General features: G+C 37.8%; 1 protein-coding gene across 3 annotated transcripts in view; it reads left to right on the top strand.

Moving 5' to 3' along the window:
• LIN7A (lin-7 cell polarity scaffold A) overlaps nt 1-18,961 on the top strand; it is a 48,664-nt gene that overhangs the window by 20,324 nt on the left and 9,379 nt on the right. For 2 of the 3 annotated variants that reach the window (XM_086740051.1, XM_086740052.1), the window contains exons 3-4: nt 16,083-16,154; nt 18,527-18,736. In XM_086740051.1, coding sequence (XP_086596177.1) covers nt 16,083-16,154; nt 18,527-18,736 — 282 coding nt within the window. The remainder of the gene's footprint in view (nt 1-16,082; nt 16,155-18,526; nt 18,737-18,961) is intronic. The other variant, XM_086740053.1, reaches the window with a different exon arrangement.

The following is an 18,961-nucleotide window of genomic DNA, read 5'->3' as shown; positions in this document are numbered from 1 at the left end:
TTTAAAGCAGGTCGATTAACAGCACTTCTCTTAGAAGTTTCTTGGATGGAAACCGTGAATTAACACAACGTTGCATCAGACTTACCTACTAAACTGAGTGCTGTTAGCCTGCCAGACAGAAGCAGCTCTAAATGGCCTAATGAAGGCAACATCTTCTCAGCAGAAAATCTGTAAGAACTTCTGTTACAGTTTATCTATCTGCTGCTTGGAACTAATCCTCCCTCGCTGCAACCAATGGGGAATCTAATGTTCCCGCGATGGTAGCAGGATTGAACTCCTGATAACTAGGCAACAGCAGCGCATTGATTGAGTGGACTGCAGGGTGGCTGGAAGGAAGAGAGGAAGAGGCATTAGTTTAACAGGCAAAAGGCAGCACACTCTTTGTTTTATGGAATATATTCTTCAACATGAGAAACCGAGAGGCTTCCACGTAATTAAATGGCAGTTTTTAAGGCTTTTTAAAGGGAATAGTGTTCCATGACAATAAATAATGGTGCTATGTATCCTGAAAAGCTGATATTCTGACTAGTCCTTTCATTTAATTAACTAAATGCTTCTTTAATTGACCACAGAGCGTTGAAAAGTTGTCGGAGTTTTGGTTTTTTTTCCAGATAGCAGAGCCTGGTACTGCAGTTGTTAAAGGCCATTTTCAGTCTTTGCAGCATCATCAGTGAAATCTTAGGAAATTTATATTCGTCTCTGGAAAATAGTCTTAGCAGAAGGAAACACAAACATTGTTGAAACAGGTACAGAGCCTAGGAAGTCGGAAGATGGCTTAGACAAACGCACTATCAGTTCAGTGAACTGAAAGTAGATTTCGACAATATCATCTCAGTGGCATAAAAGGTCTTTACAGAGTGTTCTGTAGAGACAACCTGTACATGACAGTCTATTTAATTACTGTTAGATTCTTACAACCAAATAATAGTCACTAAAGTGACCAGCATGGAGCTGATTGTTGCACAAGAATTGAGTGACGATGAATAAGCAGTTAGATCAGTTCTACCAACTTCATAAACAAAACCATTTATTTCTTTTTAAATATTTAGTATATATAATATAACCTGTCTAATATGTCACTATCAAAGAACAAAATTTCTACCCTCAAAAAATTATTAATGGCATTCGCCACTATGTGTGTAAATCTTTTCTTAGAAGAAATCTTCAAATATAAAAGGCCCAGTAACAAATCTCTGCATTTAGGGAGAGTGGGAGAATTGATGTATATACATTGCTAGTACCTAAGGCTGTTCAACATTTGGCTCCTCTTTTCGGTTACTTACATTAAGCCCTCGCCAAGTATTTAGACTCGCTCTCCTTTTTCCACCAGTTGAACAGTTGCTGGAAAATTACAGAAAATATTTTCTGCCATTTTAAAAAAAAAAAAAAAAAGACAAGCATAGAATGTTTCGGTTGTATTACATTGTTAGGCATCTCCAAGCAGTGCCGCAAGGGCTTGGAGGATATCTGAGCTGGGTCTTGCTGCTAATCAGAGAAGCCCTTCTTGCATGTCCTTCATGTACACTAGAGTTTATGAAAGACTGATAGCTTCTTTATGGAACAGCACAGTTTTTTTTTCTGAGTGTATCTGAGCTTGAAATAGCTGAGGCTAGACAGATATCTCGCTGCAGATGCTCCCTTCCATTGTTTGTCTTCTCTTATCCCGAGTGCAAGACATGAGAGTGTGGTAACTAGCTTTTAATTCCCTCTATTGGCACCTACATAGACTAGAGGAGAAAAGTTGTGGACCTTACAAGAGAAGGCACAACAGTCAGTTGGAAGAAATGAGAAAAGTGGGAGGTGTTTGGAACACAGGGGCTTTCCTGGAGAAAGCAGTGAAGCAGGCTGGGTGTGAGCAGTAGGTAGGAGTAATTGAAATAGGATGAGGAGCAGTGGCAGGCTTTGTATTAGTATGCAAATTCTGGAAAAGGCTGCTTATTATATGTATGCAGAGATTCAGATCTGCAGTGAGGTGTGTTCTTTGTATAATGCAAGATCTAAGCCTAACTTTCTTCCCTTAGAAAATCTAGTAAAAGAGGTTAAGGCTGACTCCTGTAGTCCTATGAACTCCATAATGTAGGAGCTTTGGAAAAGAAACATTTTCCAAATGTTCCAAGAAGCAGGAGATCAGTTTTATGATCAATTAGCCTTTAAAAGTATTAGGTATTTTATTAGATTACATACATTCCAATCTAATGTGTAGGAATCTATTAAAGGGCTGTAATGAATTGTATTTATGGGAACTTATTTAGCAAATCAACCTGCCAGTTCAAATGCCTGCACTAATATGCCATAGAAATAAAATGTTTTTAAACAGACTGAGTGAATGAAATTTAAATAGAAGTACCTTGACATTTTTTTAGGATGCTATGTCAGGAAATGGTGATTAATGGTTCTCACTTAGCTAAATATAAGTACCATGAACTGAAATAGTCTGTCTGGCATTAGGCAAGAATATGTATTAGCTCTGGAAAAAATTGATATAATTTAAGTATGTAATGGCCTTTTCACCCAAAGATGGTCAAACCAGAAAACAAGTTATCCAAAGTCTGGTCACATTAAAATTGAGTTTTGAAAAAAAATGTAATTGCATTTTAAAATTACTTCTTTCAAAAGCTCTACATGAAGATTAATTAGCCTTCTATAGCCTTGTCACCTAGCAAAAGATGCATAGATCTTGTCCATTATACTATCAAGTAAGTCCTTTACCCTTCCATATGTTTTTGCTGTGTATTCAAAGCTGTTCCTATGTTACGGTCTTCTGATTCCCAAAGGGTTACTGGAACAGATGAAGGGCAAGGCTGCGAAAGTGAATGCATAATTTGACTACTGAGAAGGTATATTCATGTGGAACATAAAACTAGGCAACCTGTTAAAGGTTGTTAAAGTGACTTTAATTATTTTAAGTCAGTAAAAAGGAAGTTATGAGAACTGTAATATAAGGTGAACTTCTGGTCTGGGAAGAAACCTTAGGCACAGATCTGTAGGCACAGAAGATAGAATAAACAGCTGAGCAAAACACATTAAATCACCAATAAGAAAATGTGGCATGCCTTAGCAGATATGGGATTTTCATTTACTGTTAATATCTAGCAATCAGTACTGAAACACCAGGAGAGTGATGATACAGCTTGATAAACCCATGCATCTCCTTATGAGCAGAAGTTTTCTTTCAGGTTGATTCTCAAGTTACTATTTCTGTATGTTAAATAGCAGTGTAAAATTCAAGTGTATCTCACTTTCCCCCTAGCCTTCCTTCGCTACTCCATTTTCAATTTCAGGATTAAATCTAATGTTTTTCTGTGTGGGTATTATTTAAAAGAAAATCTGACTGGTAAACACATATGGTGAAACATTTATCAATACTAAAAGTAATCAGATCAGCAAGTCTCTATAAAAATGTGGTGTGGCAACCAGACACACAAAAATAACCATTATTACATTCTGTTATATTATGACTCCCACCAAAATATCAGGTCATTGCAGAAGAGCACTTTTGCAGAACTGGGTCACCAACAACTGTTTCTTAAAAGGAGGAGCAGTCAACACACAATACTCTGCTGTTGTGTGTTTTGTATGAAATTAGTCTGTGGAACAGCATGGTTTTTTGAAGATAATTCAGTTTCTACTTCAGAAGTTTAAAACTTTTAAACTTACCATAAAATTATCTTGTGGACAGAGCATTGTGGACATTTAAAGACCACTAGTGACTTACAGGCAAAAAAAAATGGCAGTGGCAGAACACTGACTCAATTCTGATGAGGTCTGGATGGCCCTAATTACTTTAGAGATATATTTAATTATGTTCTATAATACTAAAAATATCATTTCACTATATGCTAGGTAGGCTAGTTTAACAAGCCTAGTTGGTATATTGGAATTATTTCCTTTAAATAATAATTTTCATTTTCATGCCTTAGCAGTCTGAGTGCCTGGAATCCCAGTGCTGCTGATATGCAGCGTGTTATTATCTGGTCATTTCTTCAAGCTGCCTACCTGCGCTTTTCAGTATTAACTCTGATATATGTCTTTGCAAATATTAGGGAACCAGAAGAAGGCTGCTGGGTGGTGAAAGCTGAGTCTGGTGATACTGTGCTCATTATGTTATGGTGATGCAGTTACTGTGATGCAGCTGGGAGGCTGGCTGGAACTCTTAACTGTTCACTTCAGATATCCCAGTATGGTGCTGTACTAAATATAACAGTCTGAGTATTACCTGGACTCAGGTGAAACTTCTCATAAATTCTTCTGTTAAAATAATTCATTTGGGATTTTAATGTAGGAGTCATTTAAAGTCCTGGGTTTGTTGTGTTTCAAGAATCCCAAGATTTGTTTGATCAGTTTGCAATACAATGCTCTTCCTCCAGTTCCCAGACCTGGCCTCTGAAAGCAGTTTCACTGTTTTCTGCCAGATGAATCCCATTCGCGGTAAAAACAGAGATTTGTTAGGACAAACTCTCTTGGTTGGCACTGAGGGCAGCCCCAAAGTTCAAGTCCTGTTCTGTGTCACTCTTTCTTTTCACTGGGAGATGAATATTTGTTACAGAAGGAGGAATACAATTCCAATCAGTCTCTCATCTCCACAGGCGAGCCCAGCTTTTGAAGTTTTTAAATCAGAAGATACAACTTCAGGGAAAAATATATATATATATGTATCAAGGAGACTTACTGCTATAATTCACAGCACAGAACTGTGATAAGGCTCAGTAGGAAGCCTGACATCTGAAGTCCCTTATTGTCACATTTACCCATGCAAATAGAGGTGTTGGTTAGGATTAAGCAAAAGTGGTATGTTCGACTTGCTAATAAGGCAATTAGTAAACAAAAGGGCAATAGGACAACTCATATGAGTAAAGCCAGTGAGAATTAACAGCTCAGATTTGTAACTCGGGTAGGGAAAGCAGTATGGTGATATTAGCATGATGCCCCATTAGACTGACTGGGAAGCAAAGTTCTCCTTAGGCTAATCTTGTTCTGGTATTCCAGATAGCTTATTCAGAATTACTGCACCATTAATTCAGCAGTAGCACTCATGCAGCAGCAAATACAGAATTGTGCAAACTGACCAAATTCATTCAGATTTTCACATGCTTATGCATGGATTGATTTGTACTTTTTCATTAAAATTTGCATTCCTGGATTCTAATTGTAAAGTTTCAGCGCTTTATCTTTTTTTAGATATTTAGATAATGTCACTTCAACCAGTACGGCTTACTTGAATTCTGGGGCTGTGTAGCATTTTCAAGAATTTTCTGCTGTACCTTTCCATCCCTTTTCTGTTACCAGTGTCCCAGCAATGAAATTCCACACAAAATAATGATAAAAATTTCCACTAAATCTGTACCTCAATCACTATTTGGAAAGGGCATTACTTAGCTTCATTCAGAGATGATGGTATGGCAAAGTAGTAATGTTTTCATGTTTTAGAGTTTTGCTTTCCCTCTCCTGGTTACAGGCACTATATCTATAATGATGAGTTGAGAGAAGGGTTTGTAATATTTGTAATTAGGGCAGAAAAAAATTCAAATTTCAAAAGATGGGCTGCTTGCTTTTTGTTTTTCCACCATGCTCTATTAGGCATTTAGAAAATTCGGCAAAAAGCTTAAGCTAGCAGTAAACATAGAAAATATTTTTTTTGTTACCCTACTGTGTTCAAATATGTGCTATTTTTTAGAGTGAATGTAACCAGAAATTATGCAAATTTTGAAAAACAATGAAGTTTCATTTACCACTTTACTGTAAATGATGGAAGTGTTACTCTGTTGCTTGCAAGCCCTGGATGGCATGAATGAGAACTTCTGAAATTATTACCTTGTCACTCAGCAGATGGCCTTCATTAATGGCAATTATATGAATTTACCAAGCTGCCCAAGCCTTATCTGAGAGAAAGCATTATTAAGCCTCTGTACAATTACCAAGTCCCTACGACTTCCATGACTTCACTGCAGGAGATTTAAAATAGCTGCTGTTGTCACTTTTTTTTAGCTGCCTAGAGCTAAACACATTGATTTCACAGATGTAGTACCCCACAATCTGGGGCCAGATCATGTCCCTGGTCTTTAATCAGTGCTTTCTCCCGTTGGCTTTGATTAAAGATCAATTTTCAGAGTTGGCTGATGGCTATGTATCTATTCACATTTGTGCTCTGCTTGCGTAGTTGTGCCTTTCACAAAAGAGAAGTATTTTAGTCCTGCAAGAGTCCTGCAATGCATAGAATCAAAGCAATGATGTATCTTATTCATGTCACAGTTTACCTGGATAGCTCTACCCTATTTACCAAAACTCTCTGATGAGTGGTGCTCAGGTGATGTTCTTAGTTCTGCACATGGCTGCACTTGTGTGTGCTGCAGAAGGTGACTCCGGTGGAACATGAGTGGTCCATCTCAGCATCTTTTTTGTTTTCCTCACATTATCATTCTAGTTTATTGTTGCAGTATCATATTTGATTACATAAAACTCTTAAGAATAAACAGAAAAGCCTCTGCTGTGGTTCATCTCAAGCTTGCTTCTTCCTCTTGAGAGAAATTGGCAGCAAGGTGAACTACTGAGGAATATTTATGGTGACAGGTTGTTGGAAACCACTGCACCATTGTTTCTGTCTTGATGGAGCCTGCTTAACTGATGTCACTGATGAGACTCCTGAGAAATGCTGCTCAATCTCCATTTTTTAATTGTGCCTCCAGAAAAGAAAAGAAAAGAAATTGTAAAATTGTTTTTTAAAACTCCATTTTAGCTACTTTTTTTGTAGGTATTTAAAACAAGAAACATCAGTAGTTTTCTTCCTTTTCCCTGCCTTCTCAGCTCAATAGGAACACTTGAGATGAACTTGCATGACGGACTCAGGTTATGTCATGTCTCAGCCAGGTTCTGATTTTGGCAAGGTTTTGCTAAATCTGTTAAAGTTTGGAATATGGCAGCGCCAACAACATATACAGACTTACTGATAAAGTGGAGGAAATTAGTGCTTGTTAATGCTTGGCATATTTTTAAACTCAAAAGTACCTGGCAGTGAGGTCTAAGAGAGACAGTTTTAAATCATAAGGTATGAATCCAAGTGGTCTTATGGGAATTAACTAATCATGAGTGTTGCTATTTCTTTTGATCCCAGTATATAGCAGTAGAAGCGGCAAAAGAGACTTCTAGGGCAGTATTTTGGTAAGGTTTAGTGATTCCAAAGCATACAGCTTCTGAGACACCTGTAATACCATCATCAAAGACGCCAGATCGTATTTGCCATTGACTTAGAGCAGAGTGTAGAACAGTGTGTAAGGGACATGAAATGAACTAAATGACCCCATCATATTTTCATCGTTCCTCATAGAAATAATTTCTATTTGCAAACAAAAGTCTATTTTTCATTATTCATAAGAGGATGCCAAGCAACTTCCTATTGACTTTACAGTGTCAGAGTGATGTTTCCACACAGAATCAACATTGGACAAAGGAAAAGGGGGGACTCGGAGATCTTGTGTGTCCTAACAGCAACACCAGGAGTGTTTCAACTGACTCATCCAATATGTGCAGAGGATGTGACAGCATGCATTTCCTGGGACATCTGCTACCTTCTTCTGCTTGCACAGAAGGGAGGAAAGAGATTCTGGCCCCAGCCTGTAACCCCTGTCGGGTTGTTTCTTGGACAGGCACAGCCTCATATGGCAAAAGCTCAGGGACCAAAACTTGGTTCAGCTTTCAAACAGCAACACAGATACTGTCAAAGCAGAGCGAGCACCACCCTTTTCTACACAAAAAAAAAAAAAAGAAAAAATGCCAGAGCAAGTAATATTTTGGTATTTTAACTGGAACCTCCGTAAAGTGTTCCACCTTAAATTAAAATATTGTGCCCTTACGGTGATTATACTTTATTTTTAACAATGTTTCAGGCCTGTGCTGTTTTTTTTCCTGCTGCCTAAGGACAGCTTAATAATGCATCAAGAGTTGGATCTTTTTTTCCACTTTGGTAAAACTGACCTAGTTTCCTCCATAACCCCTACCACCCCCCAAAGAAGGAAACTTTTAAATAAAATATCCTCTATGAAAATGTAAAAGCCCACATTCATATTTTCTTCCACCTGTTCTGAAATTAAAGCTATCTCATCTGATCAGTTGGTTAAACAAAACTGGATTTCATTTACAGGTTTGAGCTTTTTAATGGGTTAGCATCCCTACTGAATGTGGCAAAGGATGCAGGGAAACGGATTGTTATGACAATTGTGAAAATGATACAGATGTTTGCTTTTGAAAATAGGCTCCAGCAGTTTTCCTGGTGCAAACATGTAACTGCTCACTGGCTAATGAAAGCTTATCATGTTAAAATACTCAGAATGCCAGCAACCTTGAATGACCACATTCTGTCAGATATAAATAGCTCATTAATACAGACTACTTGTCACAAAGCAGCTTTTTCTACGAGTTGTCCAAATTCAGTAGCTGCAGGAAATAACTTATGTAATAAAGACTTTTTGGTACTTCCAGTAAGCCCTGTAGTGTATCACATGCCTTCCCCTAAAAGGTACTTTTCAACTATTTCAACCTCACCATATTTGCAGGCATCCATCAATTTGTCCTTTTGACGTTGACAAAAGAAGGCCTTTTGTCAGCTTGCTCTCAGAGACAGGGTGAAGACGATGTACAGTGTACATTGGGAACACAGGTGTGAGATCGCCTAATTCTGTTTCTGTCGAGATTAATCAAACCCATAACAAAATGAGCCTTTCTGATTCATTTGCTCAAACAATCTTATTTAAGAAGAATCTAAGTTTATTGCAACTTTGAAGTTACTTTGTGTGTGGGTGGTATCCATGGTGTTCTTCCATAGCCAGTGGTTTTCTGAGGTTGTCAACGTCCTCCACAAAGACTGCGATTTAGAAAGACAGTCTTGTCAAGTTCTCTTCAATCATCTAGACTGAAGTCTAGAATAGTCCCTTCCCCATTTTTTAAATTAATTACTAAAGATAAAAGTAGCTATTAACACAATGAAAAAACAATATTAACAATTTATTTTCTGAGTCAACTTTATAGATAGAAGAGAAAATCAACCTGCTTTCAGCTTCCCCGCGGAACTACTGTCTTCTGGGCTATGGTTTGTGACCGTGTTTAGTATAGTATCGCAGCTAGTGGCTGTAGCTGTGGTGGAGAAAATACACTTTTATTATGTGTCCGTGCTTTCCTGAGCATGCTTATCACATTAGATAATTTTAAAAAGCAGAACACAGGCACAAAACCAGAAATTCTACTTGATATTCAAGAGATACAAAACTAAATACACCAGCATTCTAGATTTTCCATTTTCATTGAGCTGTCACAGGTTTGGAAGTGCTCCACTACATTGTTTTTGAGGTTGAGTAAGGTTACAGAAGTAAAAATTCATTGTGAAAATAAAGGGTGGTCTGATAAGCTGCATACCTCCACACTGCTTACATACGCTTTTGGTTGTATTTGACTTGTTTTCCTTCTTTTGTGTGCTCATCTATTCAAGCGTCATCTTAAATGGACAATTAAATGGATTTGCAGGTGGGTTTTTTTTTGTAGAAAAGCAAATGCTCATTGAAATCTTGACAAACCTGTCATAAAAGGGCATAGATATCCAAAATGAGACCTACAAATACTTCCAGTGGAGAAGAAGGAAAGTTTACCAAAAGAGATGAAAAAGACCCAATTACATCCAAAAGTTATAGCTTGAAATTGGACAAATTTAGCTTAGAAACAATCCATTTTTAATGGAAATGCTGTTAACCATTTGCCCAATTTCATAAACAAGCTGGAGGCTTGAAATTCTCAGACCTTTCTAAAGACTAGTACAAGCAAAAATTGTGATCGGTGCAGAAGTTACCAGTTGAGGTTCTGTATTTTATGGTGTACAAGAGGTTAAGGGTGACCAGCGTCCCGCCTGATCTTTGTAGCATTTAAAACGTCCTTGCCCAGTGATGTGGTAGAAGTATGATCTGAATTGAGCGCTGAAGTACAGCTCTGGGGTAGTCTGTCCAGGCATACGAACCAATGCAATCCCCTCTACAGACATAAATGTATTGGATTAAGAATGGAAAATACAGGCAAGAGGTTGTGGGGAAAGAAAAAATACCAGACAGAATGTGAAGAGGTGAAAATGATGAAAGCAAAGTAGAGGGGGCAAAAAGACACAAAGGGTTTGTGTTGCAGGTGGAAGTTTGCCCTCAGAAACAAGGCATTCACAGGCACCGCAGTGGAGGTCAGCAGCTCTCCAGGGCAGCTTTGCACTGTAACTTCCCCCTGTCACAGGAGCAGGTGTCTTCCTGCTTCAAGGACTGGACCGCACACACCAATTGAGAAGATATATGGGACTCACCTCTTATGTCTGAAGGAGGCTGAAGGTCTGAAAATCCACTGCAGATTTTGGGAAGGGAGGAGGAAAGAGGCCAGAAACTATGCTGAATAAAGCATGTACACACAGACATGAGCTTTTCTCACCATGGTAAAAGTCTGATTGAGATATTCTTTTCCACTTGATGTCTTAGAAGGGAGAAATATTTACTTCATCCTTTCCAACATATGAAGGCAATTAGGAAGACAGGGATTCAGCATAGTTGATGGCAGAAGCATCATAGTGAGGTGTAGTGAAAATAATAATTTCTCTTTTATAGCTTAGCGGCAGTTCTGCAAGGATGCACACATGTATGCTGCTCCATTGACATGACTACATAAATGCAATGAATCCAATTATGTCTTCCTTGCACTGGTTATTCTCACGCTAACTCTCCCTCTGTACTGTCTGTCAGGCTCCTGTCTTCCCTCCCTTGAAAGACTTCTTCCAAAAATAGATACACAGTTCTCTTCTACATTGAAGCAATAAAAAACATGGCAGACGAGCTAAAGAAACTAAACCCAGATGATGCCAATAGATCTGTTAAATGTCTTTTTATCAATCTCTTTGCAGGTTGTTTCTTCATTACCTACCTACCTATAGCATTTAATTAGGTTGTGACTTCTTGAGTTTTGTGGCTTTTTGTATATTATCATACTGCAGGCACTGTGAAAACACAACTGATTACTGCTTCTTATGTATGTTATCTCGTGTGCTAAGGAACCTCCAAGATTTTCAAGGAGGTTACTTCCTCACTTATAAATCTCAGAAAATTTTATCTGGACCTGCTGCTTCACAGGTCTAAATTGCAATATGCTCTGTCTTGGGTTTTGTTTATGGGTTTTTTTTTCTTAACATTTATTTGTTGTTGCAAAACAATTTCTGCCTCATGCCTCTTCCCTTCTGATGTTTAGACTGAGTTGTCCTAAAGTCTATTGAGCATCATTATTTTAGGTACAGTTGCACTTAGAATTACATAATATTTCATCAGGGGAGGACGCATTGAGTATCTCTTACAGAAGTTAATGTAACAAAAATCTGTTTAATTAAATTGTAACTTTGAGAATTCAGCAGAAAAGATGCTGCATCATTCAGGTTGTAAACAGAATGCTGCTTCTATCCACCTTTATAAAACAGGCTTCTAAGTGCACTGTTATTCCTGGACCTCCTCCTAAAGCTTTGCATTGACTTTAATAGGCCAGCCCAGTATGTGCTGCTTTGTTATGAGTCCATATGGAGTAATTTTTGTTAAGAAGCTAGCTCCTAAAGTACCTGTAAGGCAGTCCCCCTTCCCGTGCCTCAGTAATGCTAAACCAGCTGCTTCACCTCCCAGCTGAAACATGGGGGTGAGGACCGTTGTCCTCACAGTAACCTGCTGCACCTGACTCACTACAGCTCCTGCTGGGAGAAGTAATAAAATGTACATTTCTCTGTGCCAGCAAGAGGTGCCACAGTACAAGGAGGATTCACTTCCAAGTTCAGATTTTCTAGTTGTAATTTTCCTCCCTCACTCTTTTTGTATTTTTTGAGTACTGTGGGAAAATAACTCAGATTACGGTGTCTGAGGAGACTACCTGCAGAAACTGAAAAAGTCTGAGAACTATATTCATGCTTTCAGGAGTATTTCTTAATAGGAGTGTTATATTCTTTGCACCACAGGAAAGAGAAGAGAAAGCCATGTACATCTAGCTTCACAGCACAAATGAGAGGTGTGTGAACAAACCCCTGTCTGCCGCACGCTTTTACCTGATGAACACTCAGCGTATAGACACTGACAATCTTGGTAGAAATCGCTGTGGGGGAGAATTATCTGAAACATTACCATTTAGCTTACAGCCACAGCTTTGCGTCTTGAAACATTGACATTTCACCTGCAATTTAATCTCTATTATTAATGAATTGTGGAAACTCTTTTCCCTAGGCACTAGATCATCAGACTGTGTATGGAGTCTGTCAGCAAACAGTGTTGCTAAACACCCGTGTAGACTTCTAGACACTCTAAAAATAAATAGCTGTACATGCAAAAATAGATATGCAGCTCTTTTTAAAATTGGTAAAATACAGTAACTGTCTAGATAGTGTCCTGGGCAACCGGCTCTAGATGGCCCTGCTTGAGCAGGGCAGTTGGATGAAATGACCTCCAGTGGTCCCTTCCAACCTCAAACAGCCTGCGATTCAATATGTTGATTGTCTTTCTTCAGCTCATTCATATTACACAATGATGTCTTTTGAAATGATTCATCTGTCATGGTCAACAAAAGTCACTGTTTTAAAAGACTTATTTAGTAAATATCCTTTTCAAATACTTATAATTAAATTCTGCATCTTTGTCTTCTTCTGTGCTGAGTGATATTTTGTCTAAATAGGGAAATCTACAAAGGTCTTATAAGGACATCTTAAGGATGACATTGTTAGATTCAGGAGAATCACTATCTGCTAAACCTGTAATCGGATGTACAGGTGACAGTAGGTAGTGAAAGGAAAGCTTTTCTAAAACCATTTCAATTACTTGTCATGTACAATGGATTGAACAAAAAGCTATATTCCACTCGGGGAGGATTTAAATGCCACCTTATTGAGTTTGAGAACAAAGAGCGTTTTCAGTTTATCTGTTGTGTGTACATAGAAGAGGCAGCAGAATGGATTCGCTGTACACAAAACAAGGCTAAGGTGGCACTGAGAGCTGCCTGGATAAAGAGGTTAGTGTGACTGCAGACTAACAATGATTATTTATGGACTTCAGTGTGCTTTTTGTGCATTGCTAGAATGAGCAGCGATTAGATCTGAACCCTACAAAGAGTTTAAGGGGCTTGGTGGAACAGGTGCAGTTAATCTGTATTTTGTTGTTAAAATGACAATAAGAAGAAAGTCATGTAGGTGTGTGTTTTGTCCTTCTTAAACTCAAATTACATTAAACATGATGCAACAGTCAAATAGTAGAGTTAGGTTTACAAATGCCTCAAGGAGATATTAAAGACTGGTCACATCTGTTGCTTCTCTGAGTGAGACTTGACATGCGAGACTTCCTCAGAACTGCATTATACATATTACGATCACTTGTAACTGTTTGCAGAACACCATTTTAAATCCGTTATCATTAGAATTTACAGATGAACATAAGGATTATGCGACATTGTTGATCATATTTTTCAGAAGGTTTTGAGTTGGTTGATTTTTTTTTAACATATCAATTTAACCGCACGCTAGTGAGTGTTCTTTCACCAGTATACAAATTAGCTACCAGTATATTGGATATTATGAAGCCTGCTAGCTACATACTGGTAGGATGCAGACAATGTGGAGTTACTTGACATCAAACCTAGCCAATAATCACATGAGTGTATCGTTATCAGCTCACCTTTGTGATATTCTACCTTAGTGATGAATACTTCAAATAACTTCTTAGTAACTGTTCTCATATCTGAAATCCTGTGACCTGTTTTCAAAACAATTTAATGTCATAATAGTTCAGTGACCAAATATGTGCCTTCAGACATTATAGCCAGCCTGTGGCACTTACAGCTGTGCAAGCAAAACCAATATGTACAATCAGCTCTTACGCTTTGAGATAAAGGGGAACCTGCAGATATCAAGAACACAGAGCATTATCAGTGGTTCGATACGGTATGGGTTTTGAAGTAACAAGTATTTAATGATTCATTACTGCAATTACACAGTATTCTTCTTATATAATGTAGTAGTTGTTCTTATATAAGGATATATCCTATGACATAACACAATAAACATTGAACTGATGTGTGCAGGATAATGCTGAGTATGGAGACTCCATGTGTTTTTATGATGGCATCATCCAGTACAAAGACAGAACAAACAAGAGATCCTTTAGAGGCTGTAAAAGAGCTTTCTTTTTCTGTATTTTTAAAATTAAGGGCAAAATCCTGACCTCTACTGAGGTCAATGTCAATGTTACCAGCAGAAGCAAGATTTCATGTCAAATAGAGAAAGCAGAAAGCTTTTAGACATACTCCCCTTGTCTCACTTTTCTTCTTTGGCCCGAATTTTTCTGAATTAAGTCCTAGAATTACTTATGTGCTGATAATACTCAAGACAGATCATCTTTTTGCTGTATTTTGAAAGTGTTTAGCATATTTTAGATCTCTAAAATGGATTGCATTTGTTATCTCCTTTACTTTTTTACATTTCCCTTGTGTATGATAGCCCTCAAAACCAGATTGGGTGTCAGTCATCCCTAACATTTTACTAATCAAGAGTGTTTGATTACCGCTATGTCAATCCACTGAGATCAGAAATGAGCCACACATCTTGATTCCATTCAGATGTTTGTACAAATATATTTGTCATTGCGTAGGTTTTACAATAACAGGCTCAGTGGGAAGAGGTGCATCATTATGATACTGCATAAACAAGTTGGCAGAAGAGGGGGATGGGGAAGTTTTACCTGTCAATGGGACAAGCCATTGTTTATAGGTCATTTAAGTACAGGATCTGACACCTTCTCTGCCAAAGTAACATTTGCATTACCAAAGGGGGAAGTTTTGGCACTCTTGCTAAAGAATCACCAGATCAGTCAAAGGTAAATATATTTTGGAAAGGACAATTGAATCTGCACTCCTCAAGGACCCCAAGAAGGTTGCTGTAAAAGCTAACATACTTTACCAGCAAAGGTTCTGAGGAATGCAACCTGAGACATAAAGCACATGGGAAGACAAAATTCCTGATTAAGTAGGTCAAGAAAATGCCCAGAGTCAGTCAGTGGCATTTAGGAACATTTTTTAAGGTTTGATTGTTTTATAAGAAGAGTAAATAAAATGTTTTGTTTGTTTACATTGACTTTTCTCTTTCTAAAAAAATTCCATATGTTAGATTTAATTTTTTTTTTTTAGTTTGCTTTCAAAATAACTGGCTAGTATCAAGGCATTTTTTTATATTTTTCATCTAAGAGTGTGACAAATCTAGAGAACAAAAGCAGTGTGAGAGAGTCTTTTCCTTTCTCCTTACTGAAAATGTTTAAAAGGGAGAGTTAAGGACCAGAGACAGTGGGCCAAGAGTGTATACCAGAAAAAAAAACAAACAAAAACAAAACAAAAAAAAAACCACAGAGAGAAAGTTGCACATGTTGGCAATGTTGATTTTATGGCATTTATATGAATGTACAATTCCTTTCTAAAGAATAATCTTACCCAGATTGTCCATGTCTGGCCCACCAGACTGACAGCCCTTTTCCCCCGTTCCTAGCTATGGTCACCAGTACTATGACCTTTCTCCAGATAATTTTCACTTCCATTCTTCAGCATCTGTATGCTGACCAACATTCATATCTTTTTAACATCAGTTTCCTAAATCTTTAGTTCACAGGAAAGTTCAAAGAACAAAGAAGCCCTTGTTGGAGGCTAAGACAGTCAGTTCAGTCAAGTCAAGTCAGTTCAGATCATTTGCGTTCAAGTCGGTTGCCTGTAGATACCAGTTTTTGATAACATAGAACCTGACTGTCCTGGCTTTGGGAAATGATGTGCTAGGGATGGGAAGGGAATCATGCTGGAAGATGTACAGTTAAGTTTGCAAAATGTAATGAAAAACACAGATAGGTGTTCTCTGTAAACCTAAGCATGCACGAGTTTAGCAGACACTTGACTATGTGATTGCGTGAATACAGCATTAATGAGCCATAGTCTTGTGAGGAAAAGGCAATGTCCTGTCTGGGTTAATATAAAGTCCTTGTTTTGCTTCTATAATTAATTTCATTTTATTTTCATAAACATTTTAGGTGTATCAATACATGCATGAAACCATAACTGTTAATGGCTGCCCCGAGTTCCGAGCCAGGGCCACTGCAAAGGTAGGATACGTGCAACTGTTGAAATACGTGTTACCAAAGTGACCTAGTAATTGACTGTGCGCGTGTGTGTTTCAGGTATTCGTGTGTACACTGTAAGAAAATTTAGACATCAGTGGCAGCCCAGAGTCTAGAACCAGTGCTACTTCCCAGGTAACAATCATAATGGAAAATTTCAACCTTTATGCTGCTTCTGTAGCTTAAGAAAAGAGAATGATTTTATGGAAATTGATGCTTTTTGAAAAGTTGCTTTGCAAAAGCAAATCTACTGGTTCATTCTGTAGAAGTCTGCCTGCAACAACCAATATTTTAACGGACTGTTTTCCCATACAGCTTATCCAGAGGGTACACAATGATTTGGGAGATAGATAGAACCTAAACAGTCAAAATTCCACTTTAACTAGTGGGAACTGTAGCTACTGAGCAAGTGGTAAGGATGCACAGTGATGAAAGTGGCCTGACCAAGAGACTCCACAGCCAAATGCAAGCTCATTTATTCCTGATGCATTACGGGTTTAATAAAACATATTGTCTCTTTGTCCATGTGGACCTGCCTTTCTCATATCCTTAGACCATAACAGCTGCATTATGGCTACTACTAAAATGATAATTTTCTAAGGGAATTCACACAGCCATGAAAGTTCTATGTACGAGTATGAAATATGCTCTGTATTTTCATAACATGCACAAAGATAGATGGTTCCAAACAAAGAGGTCCACCATGACTTTCCTTTCCCATTATCATTTTGTACTCAACAGTATCTTCTGGGTGGTATAACAGGTACTACGCAAAACAGGTAAACCTGCAAAAGTCATACATATTTTTAAAGGTATTTCTGTGTGACCCCACTCCTGTGAAGTCAGTGACAAAACTCACAGAAATCTTAATGGAACTAAGATCTTACCATTATATAGCTGTGTTAAGAGATTTTCATTTAAAGCTGTGTCAGAAGATGAAGGTTGGGCGTGTATTACAAAAGTATTTCTACAGTATTTTAGAGAAGCAAGCTGGATAGTAGCCAGCAAATAACCTAGTATGCACTGAATTGCCATGTATTTTCCTTACTAAGTAGAACATTCCTTTCTGTAGGCTGTTCTTCTGACTTCCACCTTCTTCTAATTGAAAGTTAATGAACAATGTAAATTTATAAGGTCTATGCTGCTATATAGAGAAATGTCTATATGAGATCCTGATTTGTCTAAACTGCAAGTAAACATAGAAATTATTGCTATGCTGTATAGTAAATGGGGAGAAATCCAATTAGTGTTTGCCATTCTCATTTCTTACTCATATAGAACAGCAGGGTTACAGAGCAATGTTTCAATATCGCAATATTTCCTGGTTATTTCTGGGCTGTCTGCATTGCATTCTCCTAGTGCATTCGTGTCTGACATAAAATGTATGCATGATGACAAGGTCTGCATGTGCAAAAACATGTAACTGAGAGTGATCCATTATGTCACATCATCCACTAGCTTCTATTAAGCATAAGCATTATTAGGGTGCTCAAAAAACATTAGCATAATGCAGAATTGTTCAAGCAGGTTGGACTACAAACATATATTGAAAAGGATAAAAGATTTTATTAATGTTTATTTAATGATTTACTAAGACATATAAGCAGGAAAATAATGTAGTGAAAAATGAAGTTTAAGATTTATAATTTCTCTGGATGAAAGCTTTACAAATTGTTACTTGGGGTTTTTTTTTCTGAAGTAATATTAACAATCTAGGATTTTTCTAATTGATTTATAAATCCATTGTCTTAAGATTTAATTTTTCAATAGAAGTTTTGATTCGGGTATATTATAAAAACTTATATGCCTGTTCCAGGAGTTATTTAGTTCGAGAGATTTCATAAAGATTATACATTCAACTTTTTAAAATGAGAATATCCTTTTAGGATATTTTTGTGCCCAAAGAATAAAATAACCAATTCCGTACCTCCAAAAGCAGAGCAGAGGGCCAACAATTCAGTTCATCCACTTTATTTCAACTAGGAACACAGCAGAGATCATGTTATCTCACAATAATGCATTTTCTCCCTGTGAAAAGGCAAAGAAATGCACTAGTGATCATAAGTATTCACCACCAGGCAGTCAGGCTTCCTGGTGCCTGCTTCTCGCTCTGCCGCTAACTTTCTGCGTTATCTTTGACAAGTCACCTGAACTCTCTGTTCCTCTGCTTATTCCTTTATTTCAAAAGCATTGGCGTGGAACTTAGTTTTTTGAAAATGCTTTCAGGTAGTCAGAAAAAGTCAGAATAAGATACGGAAATGTCTTCATAGGAATGAATTCTTCCTGCAAATGAACAACAGAGTGTATATCAGTGTTCTCCCTGCAAAGCCAAATCACTTGTTGTTTTTTTCTTCCAGGCAACAGTTGCTGCTTTTGCTGCAAGCGAAGGACATTCACACCCGCGGGTGGTGGAGCTGCCAAAGACTGATGAAGGCTTGGGCTTTAATGTCATGGGAGGAAAGGAACAAAATTCACCTATTTATATTTCTCGCATCATTCCTGGAGGAGTGGCAGAAAGGCATGGAGGGCTCAAACGAGGGGACCAGCTGCTTTCAGTTAATGGAGTGGTATGTGGAAATTTGATAGAGCTTTCATTTTCATCTGGATTTTCATTTTTCACAGCTGTTTAAAATGCAGCCACATAAAACAAAAAGAATTAGCTCTGTGAGACACCTTTAGTATGCATTTGTAGTGTAGTGAGGCAAAGCTGCATCGAGAACTTTGTGTCACTGCGATTTCTGTTGTAATGGAGGGTGCTTGAAGAGCTTCATTTTAAACCCACACCACATGCT

This window comes from Chlamydotis macqueenii, chromosome 1 (assembly GCF_036417535.1).
Source record: "Chlamydotis macqueenii isolate bChlMac1 chromosome 1, bChlMac1.mat, whole genome shotgun sequence".
Classification (NCBI taxonomy): Eukaryota; Metazoa; Chordata; class Aves; order Otidiformes; family Otididae; genus Chlamydotis; species Chlamydotis macqueenii.
Note: the sequence above shows the minus strand (reverse complement) of the source record. Positions and strands in the feature narration are given on the sequence as shown.